We start from the raw sequence: 15,218 nt of genomic DNA on the forward strand, positions 1-15,218 counted from the left end.
ATTGGCTGTATTGGGACTACTGAAAGCTATAGCCTTACAGTATAGGTCAGGGGTCAGCAACCTTAAACACTCAAAGAGCCACAAAGGTCCTAACTGGAAGCCCCCGTTCAATTCTGGAGCCGACCAGAAGTCCGGTTTCCCCCACCATAGAGTCTCCTCCTACCGCGGCATCCTTTTTCCTCTACCAGTCCTAACCGAAAGCCCTATCAATTGTGGAGCCGGCCAGCAACAGGGAGCCGCAGCAGAGGGATGAAAGAGCCACATGCGGCTCCAGAGCTGCGTGTTGCTGATCCCTGGTATAGGTAGTCCTCAATTTACAACCATTCATTTAGGGACCATTCAAAGTTACAACGGCATCCCCATGGTCAATGTGATCAAAATTCAGACACTTGGCAACTGGCATGAATTTATGACGGTTGCAGTGTCCCGGGATCCTGTGATCTCCCTTTGCGACTTTATGACAAGCAAAGTCAAAGGGGAAGCCAGATTCACTTAACAACCGTTACTAATGTAACAGGTACAGTGCTTTCTTTAACAAGGAAGAAAAGTCGTAAAATGGGGCAAATTTCACTTAACAACTGTCTTGCTTAGCAACAGAAATTCGGATCTTAATTCTGGTCGAAAGTTGAGAAGTACCTGTATCTACAGAGCTCCATATTCCCTAAATCAGTCTTGGAGATCCATTACTAATTGTGTAGGTCAACCAATAATACGCCAGGTGATAGTCCTTCAGTTAGATGAGAAGCAGAAGAGAGGAATTTCTACTCACAACAGTTTGTTTAGTTAAATAAGTGACTGTCTGGACGCTTGTATTTTATTATTTAATTGTTTTATTTTTATTTTATTTTACTTTACTTTTATTTTTTATTTTACAATTTTATTTTATTACTATTTTATTATTTTACTGTTTTATTTCATTGTTTTATTTTTATGATCTTACTATTTTATTTTATTGTATTTTTTATTTTACTTTATTTTATATTTTATTTTACTATTTTATTTTTCTGTTTTATTTTATTTTTATTTTAATATTTTTTATTTTATGATTTTATTTTATGATTTTACTATTTTACTGTTACTATTTTATTTTATTTTTATTTATTTTATTACTATTTTATTACTATTTTATTTTATTTTTTATTTTATTATTTTACCGTTTTATTTTAGCTTTATTTTATTTTACTGTTTTATTTTAGTTTTATTTTACTATTTTATTTTTTATTTTACTATTTTATTTTATTACTATTTTATTTTATTTTACTGTTTTATTTTATTATTTTACTATTTTATTTTATTTCATTATTTTGTTTTCTTTTTATTATCTTACTATTTTATTTTACTATTTTATTTTACTATTTTATTTTATTTATTTATTATTTTATTTTATTTATTTTATTTTAAAAAACGGCGAGCGAGAAGGCCAATCTCTCACTTAAAAGAATCGCGCGTTCTGGCGCCCGAGGAAGCTCCTCTTCCTCAGCTCCGCCCCTTCCTCCTCCTCCTCTCCTCCTCCGAGGTGGAGAATTCTGCAAAGAAAAAAAAAAAAAAAGCGTTCTCTTCCCTCTTCCACGGAAGGAAGGAACCTTGGCCTCGGCGGCTTGCCGTACGCGAAGCCTCTAAGCAGCGTGAGAGTTGGAAGAGCGAGGGTTCCCTTTTCCGTTCCCTGCTGCGGCGCTTGCAGCTGGTGGGTTGGAACTTTCACGCTCGCGGGATTCGAAACGTCACAATGGCTCAGAACGTTCAGAGTGTTACATTGTCTCTCACGCTGCCCATCACTTGCCACATTTGCTTGGGAAAGGTAAACGCCAGCCTCGCCTTTGGGCTCATTTACAAAGGGACCGCGCGGAGTGGGGAAACGTGTCCGGCGCCCACGCCACTCCCTTGGAAATGCGCGTGGGACGCAGAAAAGCCCCCGGTTGGGGAAAGCGCTGCTTCTTCTTCTTCTTCTTTTTTTTCATTCCACGCGTTCTTTCTTCTCTCTATTTCTATCTCTCTTTTTTTTTTCTTCCTCCCTTTTCTCTTATTAAAAATAGAAAACAAAACCCGCCGCGTGGCTTGAATGGGCGATTCTTTGGGAATCCTAGCTTTGTCCTCGCTTTGAAACGAGGCTCGCGGAAAAGCTTAAGGCTGTTAGCGAGACAGGAGGAGGAAGGCCTTAGATTAGATGGAGGAGAATGGCATGGAAGCAAAATCGGGGCATTTGTTCTTTGGGGGGAAGCTGTATTTCCGCTTTCCGAACGTACCTTCAATGGTCGGCATAATAATAATAATAATAATAATAATAATAATAATAATAATAATAATAATAATAATAATAATAATAATAATAATAATAATAATAAAATATTATTATTATTATTATAATTATAATAATTATAATTATAATAATTATAATAATAATTATAATAATAATAATAATTATTATTATTATTTATTGGTTAATCTTTAGTGAGATTCACAGCCTTTGAGGCTGGTTAATAGCTCAGCAGCTCGAGTCCTAACCAAGGACCTAGGAACTGTTAAGGTATCGTCGGAGGATGTAAGCTGTTGCGAGTAAGGTGCTTTTTTGTAAAGTCAAAATGTTCAAGTCCGGCAAATTTAGAATTTCTAAATAGCGGGGTAGCCCTTTGGGTATTGCTCCGAGGGCTCCAATTACAATCGGGACATTATTATTATTATTATTATTATTATTATTATTATTATTATTATGTTAATCTTTAGTGAGATTCACAGCCTTTGAGGCTGGTTAATAGCTCAGCGGCTGGAGTCCTAACCAAGGACCTAGGAACTGTTAAGGTATCGTCGGAGGATGTAAGCTGTTCCGAGTAAGGTGGTTTTTTTGTAGAGTCAAAATGTTCAAGTCCGGCAAATTTAGAATTTCTAAATATCGGGGTAGCCCTTTGGGTATTGCTCCAAGGGCTCCAATTACAATCGGGACATCATCATCATCATCATCATCATCATCATTATTATTATTATTATTATTATTATTATTATTATTATTATTATTATTATTATTATTATTATAGGAGCCTTGGTAGTACAGTGGTTTAATGCACCCTGTTATTAACACAGCTGCCTGCAATTTCTGCAGGTTCGAATCTCGCCAGGCTCAAGGTTGACTCAGCCTTCCATCCTTTCTAAGGTAGGTTAATTGAGGACCCAGATTGTGGGGGCAATAAGCTGACTTTGTATAAATATATACAAAAGTATGAAGGCTATTGCTTAACGCATTGTAAGCCGCCCTGAGTCTCTGGAGAAGGGCGGCATATAAATCAAATTAATAATAATAATAATAGTAATAGTAATAATAGTAATAATCTTAAGAAGGTACTTGATTGATACCTAGGACGCTGACAGTAACAACCATTAGCACCAGTCAATAGTATTTGTGACATATTTTTAAATGATCAGTTGACTGAGTTTCATGCTTAATGAATAAAAAATAATAACAATAATAATAATGATGATGATGATAATAATAATAGAATTTTTTTTTTTAATTTGATTTATATGCCGCCCTTCTCCGGAGACTCAGGGCGGCTTACAGTGCGTTAAGCAATGGCCTTCATACTTTTTGTATATTTATACAAAGTCAGCTTATTGCCCCCACAAACTGGGTCCTCAATTTACCTACCTTAGAAAGGACGGAAGGCTGAGTCAACCTTGAGCCTTGGAGAGATTCGAACCAGCAGTAATTGCAGGCAGCTGTGTTAATAACAGGGTGCTTACTTAGACCACTGTACTATCAAGGCTCTTTGAATTGCAGAGAGACTGGCATAAACCAGTGCAGGTGGTCCCAGTGGTACTCGGCACACTGAGCAAACACTTAAAAACAGTTGGCGCTGACATTGGTCAGCTGCAGAAGGCCACCTGACTGGGATCTGCTCGCATAATCCGCCAATACATCACGCAGTCCTAAATGCTTGGGAGGTGTTCAACTAGTAATTTGTGATACGAAATCCAGCATGGCTATGTCGTTTGCTGTGTATACTGTCATTTTTGTGTATATAATAAATAATAATAATAATAATAATAATAATAATAATAATAATAATAATAATAATAATAATAATAATAATAATAATAATAATAATAATTGGTTGATACCTAGGATGCTGGCAGCAACCTGTATCAACCATCAGTACCAGTCAATAATAATTGTGATACATTTTTGAATGTTGAGTTGACTGAGTTTCATGTTTAATGAATAAAAGAAATAATAATAATAATACTTGGTTGATACCTAGGACGCTGGCATCAGTGCCAGTCAGTAATAATCAGTGCCAGTCAGTAATAATTGTGATACATTTTTGAATGTTGAGTTGACTTGAGTTTCATGTTTAATGAATAAAAGAAATAATAATAAGAATAATACTTGGTTGATACCTAGGATGCTGGTAGCAACCTGTATCAACCATCTGCGCCAGTCAATAATAATTGTGATACATTTTTGAATGTTGAGTTGACTGTGTTTCACATTTAATGAATAAAAGAAATAATAATAATAATAATAATAATAATAATAATAATAATAATAATAATAATAATACCTGGTTGATACATAGGATGCTGGCAGCAACCTGTATCAACCTTCGGTGCCAGTCAATAATAATTGTGATGCATTTTTGAATGTTGAGTTGACTGAGTTTCATGTTTGATGAATAAAAGTATAATACTATCATTCTTGTTGCCATGCAAATGTAGCAGAGCTTCAGGAAAACCCCTGGCAAGGCAAAGACAAAACTGGATTTCCTCTCTCTCTCTCTCCCTCTCTCCCTCCCTTTCCCTTCTCCCTTCTCCTTCTCTCCTTCTTGTATGTTTCCTTCTTGGCTGGTGAAGATTCATGCCTTTCAGGTTGTTGTTTTTGTCAGTAGTTGTGAGTAACCCATTTGGGGGTTTGGTTTGGTGCTTAATTGAGGTTGAGAGGCTGAATAACAGAGAGCTCACCGTTTTATTGCTAATCCATACAGGTAGTCCTTGGCTTACGACCACAATTGAGCCCAAAATGTCTGTCTATGTCTGTTATTGAGCGAGACATTGGTTCAGTGAGCATTGCCCCGTTTTGCGACTTTTCTTCGCTGCAGTTGTTAAATTTAGAACGCCGGTTCTTCAGTGATGAACCTGGCTTCCCCCATTGACTTCGCTTGTCAGAAAGTCCTTTAAAAAGGGGGGATCGCAGGACTCGGGGACGCTGCGACCGTCATAACTATGAACCAGTTGCCAAGCGTGTCTAAATTTTGATCACGTGAGCATGGGGATGCTGCAAAAGTTGTAACTGAGAAAAAATGGTTGTTAGTCCTCCTTTTTTCCCCCCAGTGCTGTTGTAACTTTGGACGGTCACTAAATGAACTGTCGTAAGTCGAGGACTACCTGTATGGATTGCTGAAAGACTTTTCTTCCTCTCTGCATGTTGTGTTGAAGCTCGTTGGGTTTTCCCTCACTTATCTTCTTCTAAGGTCAAAAAGCTTGAAAAGATTTTGAAGGTCAGAAATTGTAAACTGGTTGTGACAGCTCATTCTGAGCTACAGTGATTTCGGATCTGTATTATTACCTGCCTTTTTCTCTGTTCTATTGTGGCTTTCCGCTGTCCTTATCCTTCTGCATTTGTTAGATTTATGAGGTGTCCATTTTTTCCCCTAAGACGATAATGTGACTGTCATGGCCCATGGACTTTCCTCCTTTCCCCCCCCAGAATTGGGGACTATTCTCCTGATGGCCTGGTCCATTATTGAGTTCTCCCTCCTGAATTGGCATCTAAGAAATTGTTTTATTGGTAGATTCTTGCAAAAAAAGGTAAATTAAGGTTTCCCAGAGTTGGCTGCTCATCTCCGTTTCTCGGCCGAAGGAGCCAGTGTGGTCCGAAGACATTTTCTGTGGATATGTGTGGCCAGCATGGCTAAACACCAAAGATGCACAGAATTCTGTTACTGTTCCCACCGAAGTGGTACCTGTTCATCTACTTGCATTTGCATGCTTTCAAAACTGCTAGGTGGGCAGGAGGTGAGGCAAGAACGGGAGCTTACCCGGTTGCACAGTGCTTGGGTCTCGAACCCGAGCTGTCAGCTTTCTAGCTGACAAGCTTCAGCATCTTTAACCACTGAGCCATCGCTCCACAATGCAATCACTTTGCAATGATGATATATCTTCTCATCTATTTCATTTCCATGCATAGATATTAACTGTGTCATTTTTCTTCACTTTTCTCTGTACAAGGAGCACTTAAAGATAAAATAAAAAACAAATAGCAATAGCACTTTGGACTTACGTACCGCTTCACAGTGTTTTTACAGCCCTCTCTAAGCGGTTTACAGAGTTGGCATATTGCCCCCAACAATCTGGGTCCTCATTTTACCAACCTTGGAAGTCTGAGTCAATCTTGAGAATTGAACTGCTGACAGTGGGCAGAATTAGCCTGCAATACTGCATTCTAACCACTGTGCCACCACAGCACAGCCTTTATACATTTGAATAAAAATGCATACATTAAAAATGGATAACGAAAGCAGAGGTATCTAATGCAGATTTATGTTTATGCAAATGTAGATGATTATCTGTATAGACTTAATGTATGTGTAGATTTAGCCTTGCAACGACATTTTTGCTTCCCTCCCAATCCCGAGGACTATTTATTTATTTATTATTCATTCATTCATTCATTCATTCATTCATTCATTCATTCACTGGTTCAATTTATATGCCGTCCTTTTCCAGAGACTCAGGGCGGCTTACAATGCGTTAAGCAATAGCCTTCATACTTTTGTATATACCTGCTTAGTAGGGCTTTTGGCCCCTCCTAAGCAGTGTTCTTTTTTACACAAAGTCAGCTTATTGCCCCCACAATCCGGGTCCTCATTTTACCTACCTCGGAAGGATGGAAGGCTGAGTCAACCTTGAGCCTGGTGAGATTTGAACTCGCAGTAATTGCAGGCAGCTGGCAGCTAAGTGCTACTTTAACAGCACTTTAGTCTGCTGCACCACCAAGGCGCATTGTCCTTCAATGATGATAAACTTAGTCTGTATGATAAAGGTCGGACTCATGAAATGGATATTTCTAAATTAATGCATAAATAAGATGATCAGACTCCAAGATGTAAAGACAAGGACCACTAACACAAACCTTGGTTTGGCTTCTGTATCTTTAATTTGATTATCAATTAGCTGTATCTCACTTCCACCTTTATGTATTACCTGAGTCAACCTTGAGCCGGTGAGAATCGAACTGCAGGTAGCCAGCAGTCAGCAGAAGTAACCTGCAGTACTTCATTCTAACCACTGCGCCACCACGGCTAAATAAATGTCAAAATAATATTAATATCTACTAATGGTCTGATGAAACAGTATGGGTAGCCCTCACCTTACAATTATTCATTTAGTGACTGTTCAAAGTGGCAACAGTGCTAAAAAATAGTGACAATTTTTCATACTTATGACTGTTGCAGCATTCCCCAGGGTCATGTGATCAGAATTCAGATGCTTGGCAACTGACTTGTCCTTACGACAGTTGTAGTGTTCATGTGATTTCCCCCTTTTGCGACCTTCTGACAAACAAAGTCAATAGGGAAGCCAGATTCACTTAACAACCAAGTCACTAAACAACTATAATTACTAACTTAACAATTGCAGTGATCTGCTTAACTGAAGCAAAAAAAAAAAAAAAAAGTCGTAAACAGAAATTGTGGGCTCAGTTGTGGTTGTAAATTGAGGACTAGCTGTGCAGTTTTTACTGTTGCCTAATTTGGCAGCGAGGAAGTCTTATCGTTCCATAGAAAGGAGCTGGCCTCTAAGGAAGACTGGAAACCAGTTTCTCCACTTTGGCCACCTGAAAATATGTGGACTTCAAGTCCCAGAATACCACAGCCAGCATTTGGGCTATAGAACAATGAGCTGGCTCATACAAGAGGAAGTGGATTTTCAGTTATCCTGAAATTTTAAAAGCAAAAAGCAGAAGTAACAGGAAGCCTCTCTCGTTTAATCCCAGCTGCATACGGTCTCTTAAAAGTACAGCGGATTCCAATCTGGCCAACATACTTGCATATTTTGAATACTTTTCGGTGAGAGTTCATCACAGTGGGTGTTACCGTAATCTGGAGAAAAGTACATTATAATTATCATTATTAAATGTATTATCCCCATACGTTCTTGGAGCTTATGGCAATATGTATATATGTATATGTGTGTATATATATGTGTGTATGTATGTATATATATGTAAAATGGCTGAAGAAAGCTTAGTAAAATAAAATTTTAATTATTTTAAAATTTTAAAATCTTAAATTCCTGAGTTCATATATATGTAGGTCTTTGGTTATTCGGGTCTTCTCCCACGTAAAATTGGAAGTGTCTTGGCGACGTTTCGACGAAGTCTCATTCGTCATCTTCAGGCTGGTGTTCTCGGCTTCGTGCTTCCAGGAGCAAACAATTGCTTCGTGCTCCTGGAAGCATGAAGCCGAGAACACCAGCCTGAAGATGACGAATGAGACTTCATCGAAACGTCGCCAAGACACTTCCAATTTTATGTGGGAGAAGACCCGAATAACCAAAGACCTACATACAAACACCCGCGAAAACCTGAGAAAACAAATATATATATATATATATAGAGAGAGAGAGAGAGCTTCCCTTCGCACATATGTGCTAGTCATTCCCAACTCTAGGGGGGCGGTGCTCATCTCCGTTTCAAAGCCGAAGAGCCAGCGCTGTCTGAAAATGTCTCCGTGGTCATGTGGCCGGCATGACTAAACGCCGAACGTGCACGGAATGCTGTTACCTTCCCACCAAAGGTGGCCCCTATTTTTCTACTTAGATTTTTTACGTGCTTTCGAACTGCTAGGTTGGCAGAAACTGGGACACGTAATGGGAGATCACCCAGTTACGCGGCACTAGAGATTTGAACCCCTGAACTGCCAACCTTTTGATCGACAAGCTCAGTGTCTTAGCCACTGAGCCACCGCGTCCCTAGATAGATAGATAGATAGATAGATAGATAGCATCCATATATATAAGTATATGTGTATGTATGTATGTATGTATGTATGTATGTATGTATAAAACTTGTGAATGAGATTTCACAGAACCTAGGGCTGTAGAACAACTAAGTTTACATAGGTAAAACCTGGCTAGAGAGAATATGCACATAAAAGCCTATGAAAAAAGAAAAAAGATACATTATGCCTTTACAGGGAGGATAATTGGGAAGTGGGTGTGGCTCACCGAGGACGCCTTAAGAGGCAGAAATAGCTATCTGAGTCTCCCAGAAAGCAACACAGAGTTGCAGTTTGTCAGCAGAAAAAGGGCCCAAGAACTTGTGAATGAGATTTCACAGAACCTAGGGCTGTAGAACAACTAAGTTTACATAGGTAAAACCTGGCTAGAGAGAATATGCATATATATATATATATATACACACGCTCTTAATTTTATCCCCAGCCCGATAAAGTAGTTGGACTTGAGAGAGAGTGAAAACTGGCCGCAAATCAAGTTAATTCCGTGGTCAAATGAATTTGAACATGCTTCTTTCTAGTCCCGGTGCAACAATTCAACCCTTACTTTATTAAAACGTTGGTCCTGTGCTATGAATGTTTCGTTTCCAAGAAAGAAGGCAAAAAGGCTAATCAAATCTTTATTATAGTCATAGACCAGCATAGGCATTTTCATTATGGTTCTCTCGCACAGCGAGAACAAGATTAAGAAACTCCTAACTTTGCACCTGAATGCACAGAGTAGCAGTTCGTTTGCTTTATATTCTATATATAGGAAATTGGCTGAAGTATGGATGGCATTAGTTTAATATTGCCAATTATATGTGGGGTTGGATCTATTGTGTAACATACCAGTACTTTTTTTTTAGACTTGTTTGGAGAATAATTTGAGGACAAAGATTTATTGGTTTAGCTCAAAAATGGGCAGACGTTATGCAGGAATCTTTAAGTGATTTTCCGTTTATATTCCATATAGGAAATAGGCTGAAGAATGGATGGTATTAGTTTAATATGGGCAATTATATGTGGAGTTGGTTCATCGTTGCGTAACATTACATTTCTTTTTTTTTTCCAGTCTTGTTTGGAGTATAATTTAAGGACAAACATGATGTATTGGTTTAGCTCAGGAATAGCTCATAATGTTAAGATAGGTGATTTTTCAGTTTAAAAAAGAAAACATGAATTGCTCATTTGAATATAAAAAAAAAAAACCCGTATTTTTTGGAGTATAAGATGCACCTTTCCCGCCCCTAAAAGGAGGTGAAAATTTAGGTGCGTCTTATACACCGAATGTAGCCCCGCCCACCCACTGGCCCCCACACTTTGGCCTCTGCCTCCCAGCAGTTTACCTCCTTGCAGCAAGAAGAAACAGCTCATTTCAGCTTCAGCACAGCCTAATTAGCACAAGTTGATTGGATCGGCCTCCTAACTATCAGCTGATTTGCTCTCAGCTGTTTTGCGCAGGGCTCTGCTGCTTGCTGCAAGGAGGTAAATTGCTGGAGCAGATTTTTTTCCCCTTGTGCTAATCAAGCTATGCTGAAAATGAAAATGAAAGTAAATCAGGCTGTTTCCTGTTTGCTGCAACGAGGCAAAATTGCTCAGAGGCAGAGGCAGATTTCTTTTTTCTTATTTTCCTCATTTTCCTCATTTCCTTATTTTCTTATTTTCCAAGGTAGGTGCGTCTTATACTCCGGTGCGTCTTATACTCCGAACAATACGGTAATCCTCTTTCTGAAGAATGGGAGAAGAACTGGATGAATTTGTGGGTGGAAAAAAAAATGACAGAAAAGAATCTTTGGATTAGGAATGCAGGTTAAGAAATACGACGCGTAAATAAAGAAAATGCATTTGGAGATGTGTGAGTCGTAAGCTGGTGACTAATTAGAAGTTTCTACCGATAGAAGAAAGTCTTACAATTTTGTCAGGGGAAAAAAAAACCTGGATGTATGCCATTGGCGTTCTTGAGAAGACACGCCGCATAGTTTCCAAAACATGTTTATGAAACTGAAGCAAGCTTCTTGTTTATTTATCCCTCTACCTAGAAAACGAAAAGTGAAAGCAGTACAGGTAGTTCTTGACTTACAACCCATTCACTGAGTGACTGTTTGAAGTCACAATTGAACCCTGAGTTGAAGAAGTCTCTCTAAACCGATAGAGGAGAATATTTGTATGTCGAGGTTGACGCGAGGGCTTCTTGTTGCTTTCTGAGCTTGGTGGTTTTCCTCGCAGACGTTTCATTACCAAACTAGGTAATATCATCAGTGCGCCTTGTTTGGGTAATGTTACCTAGATTAGGTAATTTAGGCATAGTTTCCAAAACATGTTTATGAAACTGAAGCAAGCTTGTTGTTTATTTATCCTTCTACCTAGAACAGGGGTCAGCAACCTGCGGCTCCAGAGCCACATGCGGCTCTTTGGGCCCTCTGCTGTGGCTCCCTGTCGGGTGATCCCACCACTGGTTGGCCCCGCCCCTCGCTCTCCCCTCCCAGTCACTCCTCGCCTGGCCTGAGAAGAAAAGGGCGATGGCGGGGGATGAAGAAGCAGCCAGGGCAGAGACAGAGAGATACAGAGAGAGGATGAGAGAGACATAGAGAGATACAGAGAGAGAGTGGGGAGGGAGGGAGGGGAGAGGGAGATATGTCAAAAGGGTTTTGTGGTTCCTGGTGTTTTTTAACAACTGGTTCTCTGCCCTAATGACCAGCTGGGTAGGCGTGTCTAGGGGAGGTCATGTGACTGGTGGAAGTGAGTGACATCGAGTTGGCCATGCCCACCCAGGTTTTGTGGCTCCCGATGTTTTCTTTTCTGTGGGAAACAGGTCCAAATGGCTCTTTGAGTGCTTAAGGTTGCAGAACCCCTGACCTAGAAACTGAAAAGCACTACAGGTAGTTCTCAACTTACAACCATTCACTGAGTGACTGTTTGAAGTTACAATTGAACTGAAGTTATAATTGAACTTCAACTGAATTGAAGAAGACTCTTTAAAATTGATAAGAGGAGAATATTTGTATGTCGAGGTTGACGTGAGGGCTTCTTGCGGCTTTCTGAGCTTGGTGGTTTTCTCTCAGACGTTTCATTACCAAACTAGGTAACATCATCAGTACACCTTGTTTGGGGAATATTACTTAGTTTGGGTAATGAAACGTCTGCGATAAAACCCTAGCTCAGAAAGCCCCAAGAACCCCTCATGTCAACCTCGACATACAAATATTCTCTTATCGGTTTAAAAAAAAAAACAGACGAATTAGCGGAGAAGGCGAAATTAACTGCTTTAATTAGAGATAAATTCTAGCTGGACTAGGCAGCTTTATAAGAGACTGGAAACGGTTTGTGGACTTTCTATGTCTTAAATATAATAACAGAAACCCAGAAGGGCAATGGTCGACGGCTCGCGTGCCCGGAAAGATGGCTCTGCGTGCACTTCTGGCACACGTGTCATAGGTTCACCATCTATGATAAAACAATTTTTTAAAAAAGAAAAGCCCTCCAATCTCAGAGAGCACCAAGGACTCCAAGCTACTTGATTTACCTGCAACCCCGAGGAATAATCGTGCATTCTTATTTCACATTTGTGAAATAGTTAGCGACTCAATGCATGTTATAATATCCAGGTGAACTCAAAAGACCTGGGACTTCTAGGTATAGGTAGTCCTCGACTTACGACAGCAATTGAACCCCCAATTTTTGTTGTTAAGCGAGATCATTGTTAAGTGCCGTTTGCCCCATGTTACAACCTTTCCTGCCCCCGTTGTTAAACAAATCGCAATTGTTAAATGAGTAACACGATTGTTAAGTGAATCTGACTTCCTCACTGACTTTGCTTGTCCGAAGGTCGCAAAAGGGGATCATGTGACCCCAGGGCACTGCAGCTGTCCATGCCAGTTGCCAAACGTCTGAATTTGGATCGCGCGATGGTCGTAGGTGTGAAAACTGGTCCTACGTCCCCTTGTTTTCAGTGCTGTTGTAATTTTGGTCACTCAACGAAACGGCTGTAAGTCGAGAACTGCCTGTGGTCCACTGTCCAAGTGTTAGGCTGACTCAGGAGTGCTTTAGCTTCAATAAGATAGCTCTACCTTTTAAGTCACGGCCTATTTTGCTTCAGGTGAAAGTCTCCACCTGGATTTCATAAATGATTTATGCAGAAAATCAGTCTTGGAAGTTGTCAGTGCCTGTTCTCTGCGAGTGAATTACCGTATCGATTTCTGGCTTCTTAGTTTCGTGTGTCAGATTTGAATGGAAATAGAATTATCACTTTTTTTTTTTCTCTCTCTCTCTCCTATGTCAGCCAATCAATGGGGGGGAGGGGGCGGGGGGAGCAAATCGCTTCCAGCTTTCCGCATTTTTTTTTTTTTCCTTTTTAGGTACGATAACCAGAATTCATGTCACACAAGGATTGTGAAGTTTGTAAAACTGATTCCTTGGGTTGTGCTGTGCAAATTGGCTGTATCGACAATCCCCTTGACTTTGAGGTGATCCTCCTCCTTCAACCCTTTAATGCACAGGTTGAGGACGGATTACTTTTTGCCGTCACGATGGATCACTGTATATTCCCTGTTTCAGGGGTGAAATGCTCCCGGTTCGGACCGGATCACCCGATCCGGTAGCAATGGTAGCAAAAAAAATTTAAAAAAATTTTTAAAGCATTTTTTCTACATCCTCTTCGGCTGAAAAAATGCTTTTAAAAGTAAAAAAAAAAAGCCTCTGATGATTGCGCGGCTCAGCTGGGATCTTCAAATGCTTTTAAAAGCCTCTGACGATCCCAGCTGAGTTGCCTGATCAGCAGAGGCTTTTTTTCTTTTAAATGCCTCTGACGATCCAAGCTGAGTTGCCTGATTGGCAGAGGCTTTTTTTCTTTTAAAAGCCTCTGCCGATCAGTCAGCTAAGCTGTGATCGTCAGAGCCTTTTGAAAGCATTTTTGTACAACTTCTTCCCTGAAAAGGTTGTAGAAAAAATAGTTTTAAAAGTAAAAAAAAAAAAAATTGGCCACCCCCACCTAGTTATATTACTCCCCCACACCAAGCCACACCCACAGAATCGGTAGTAACAAATTTTAGATTTCACCACTGCCCTGTTTCCCCTAAAATAAGACATCCCCTGATAATAAGCCCAATTGGGCTTTTGAGCGCATGCACTAAAATAAGCCCCCCCCCCAAAAAAATATAAGTCATCCCTGAAAATATTTAAACACATGTGCAGCCGGTCCCCGCCATTTCCTCTGGTTTCCTCCACACGCCCCAAAATAATAAGATCTCCCCAAAAATAAGACCAAGCACTTATTTCGGGGTTCAAAAAAAAATATAAGACAGGGTCTTATTTTTGGAGAAACACTTTAGATAGTCCTTGACTTCCAGCGGTTTATTTAGTGACCAATTTCGAAGTGAAAAAGGCAGTGAAAAGTGACTCCCGACCGTTTTCACACTTAACGACCCTTGTAGCATCCCCACGGTCACGTGATCAAAATTCAAATGTTGGTTGACTGGTGTCAACCCTGAAGCTGACCTGAGTGAAGCCATTTTGAGGTTTCAGTGTTGCCACATTGGAGCTGAGGGGATAGGGAGGGAGGAATGGAGATAGCTGGAGTTTGTAGCCAAAACAAATTATTTTCTCCTGGGAACCAAGGACATTCTCAGAGGTGGCCGGAGAGAGGAGGAGTGAAGTTACTAGGCAACCGGACGACATCTTGATTGGACCATCTGACTGATTGGGGAAGGAGGAAAACTTCCACTTTCAATTAGGTGTAAACCATGGGAATAATCATAGTCTGTTTTCACCAGCCTGTGCCAATATGATATATCCAATAAAACTAATCTTTGAGGAATTTACTTGCCTTGGAGTTCTATTTACTATGGATGTATTACTTGGGACCCTGACAACTGATTCATATTTATGACAGTTTCAGTGTGCTGGGAGTCATTTGATCCCCTATTGCCACCTCCTGACAAGCAAAGTCAGTGTGGAAAACCAGATTCGCTTAACAATCCTGTTACTAACTGAACAGCAGTGATTCACTTAACAACGGAGGCAGGCAAAATTAACTGTCTCACTTAGCAACAGAAATTTTGGACTCAATGGCGGTCGTAGGTTGAGAACTTACCTGTACACCAGTGGTGGGTTTCAAAAATTACTACCGGTTCTGTGGGTGTGGCTTGGTTGGCGTGGCATAGCTTGGTGGGTGTGGCTTGGTGGGCGTGGCAGGGGAAGGATACTGTAAAATCTCCCTTCCCACCCCACTCTAGGGGA

At 40.0% G+C, this 15,218-nt stretch overlaps 1 protein-coding gene across 1 annotated transcript in view; it reads left to right on the top strand.

The window, feature by feature from the left end:
- The first annotated feature begins 1,597 nt into the window (after positions 1-1,597).
- Positions 1,598-15,218, top strand: part of OBI1 (ORC ubiquitin ligase 1) — a 47,045-nt gene continuing 33,424 nt past the window's right edge. The window contains exon 1 of the mRNA XM_034417084.3: positions 1,598-1,798. Within this exon, the coding sequence (XP_034272975.2) occupies positions 1,727-1,798 (72 nt within the window). The 5' untranslated portion in view covers positions 1,598-1,726. The remainder of the gene's footprint in view (positions 1,799-15,218) is intronic.

This window comes from Pantherophis guttatus, chromosome 5 (assembly GCF_059756535.1).
Source record: "Pantherophis guttatus breed Tessera chromosome 5, ASM5975653v1, whole genome shotgun sequence".
Classification (NCBI taxonomy): Eukaryota; Metazoa; Chordata; class Lepidosauria; order Squamata; family Colubridae; genus Pantherophis; species Pantherophis guttatus.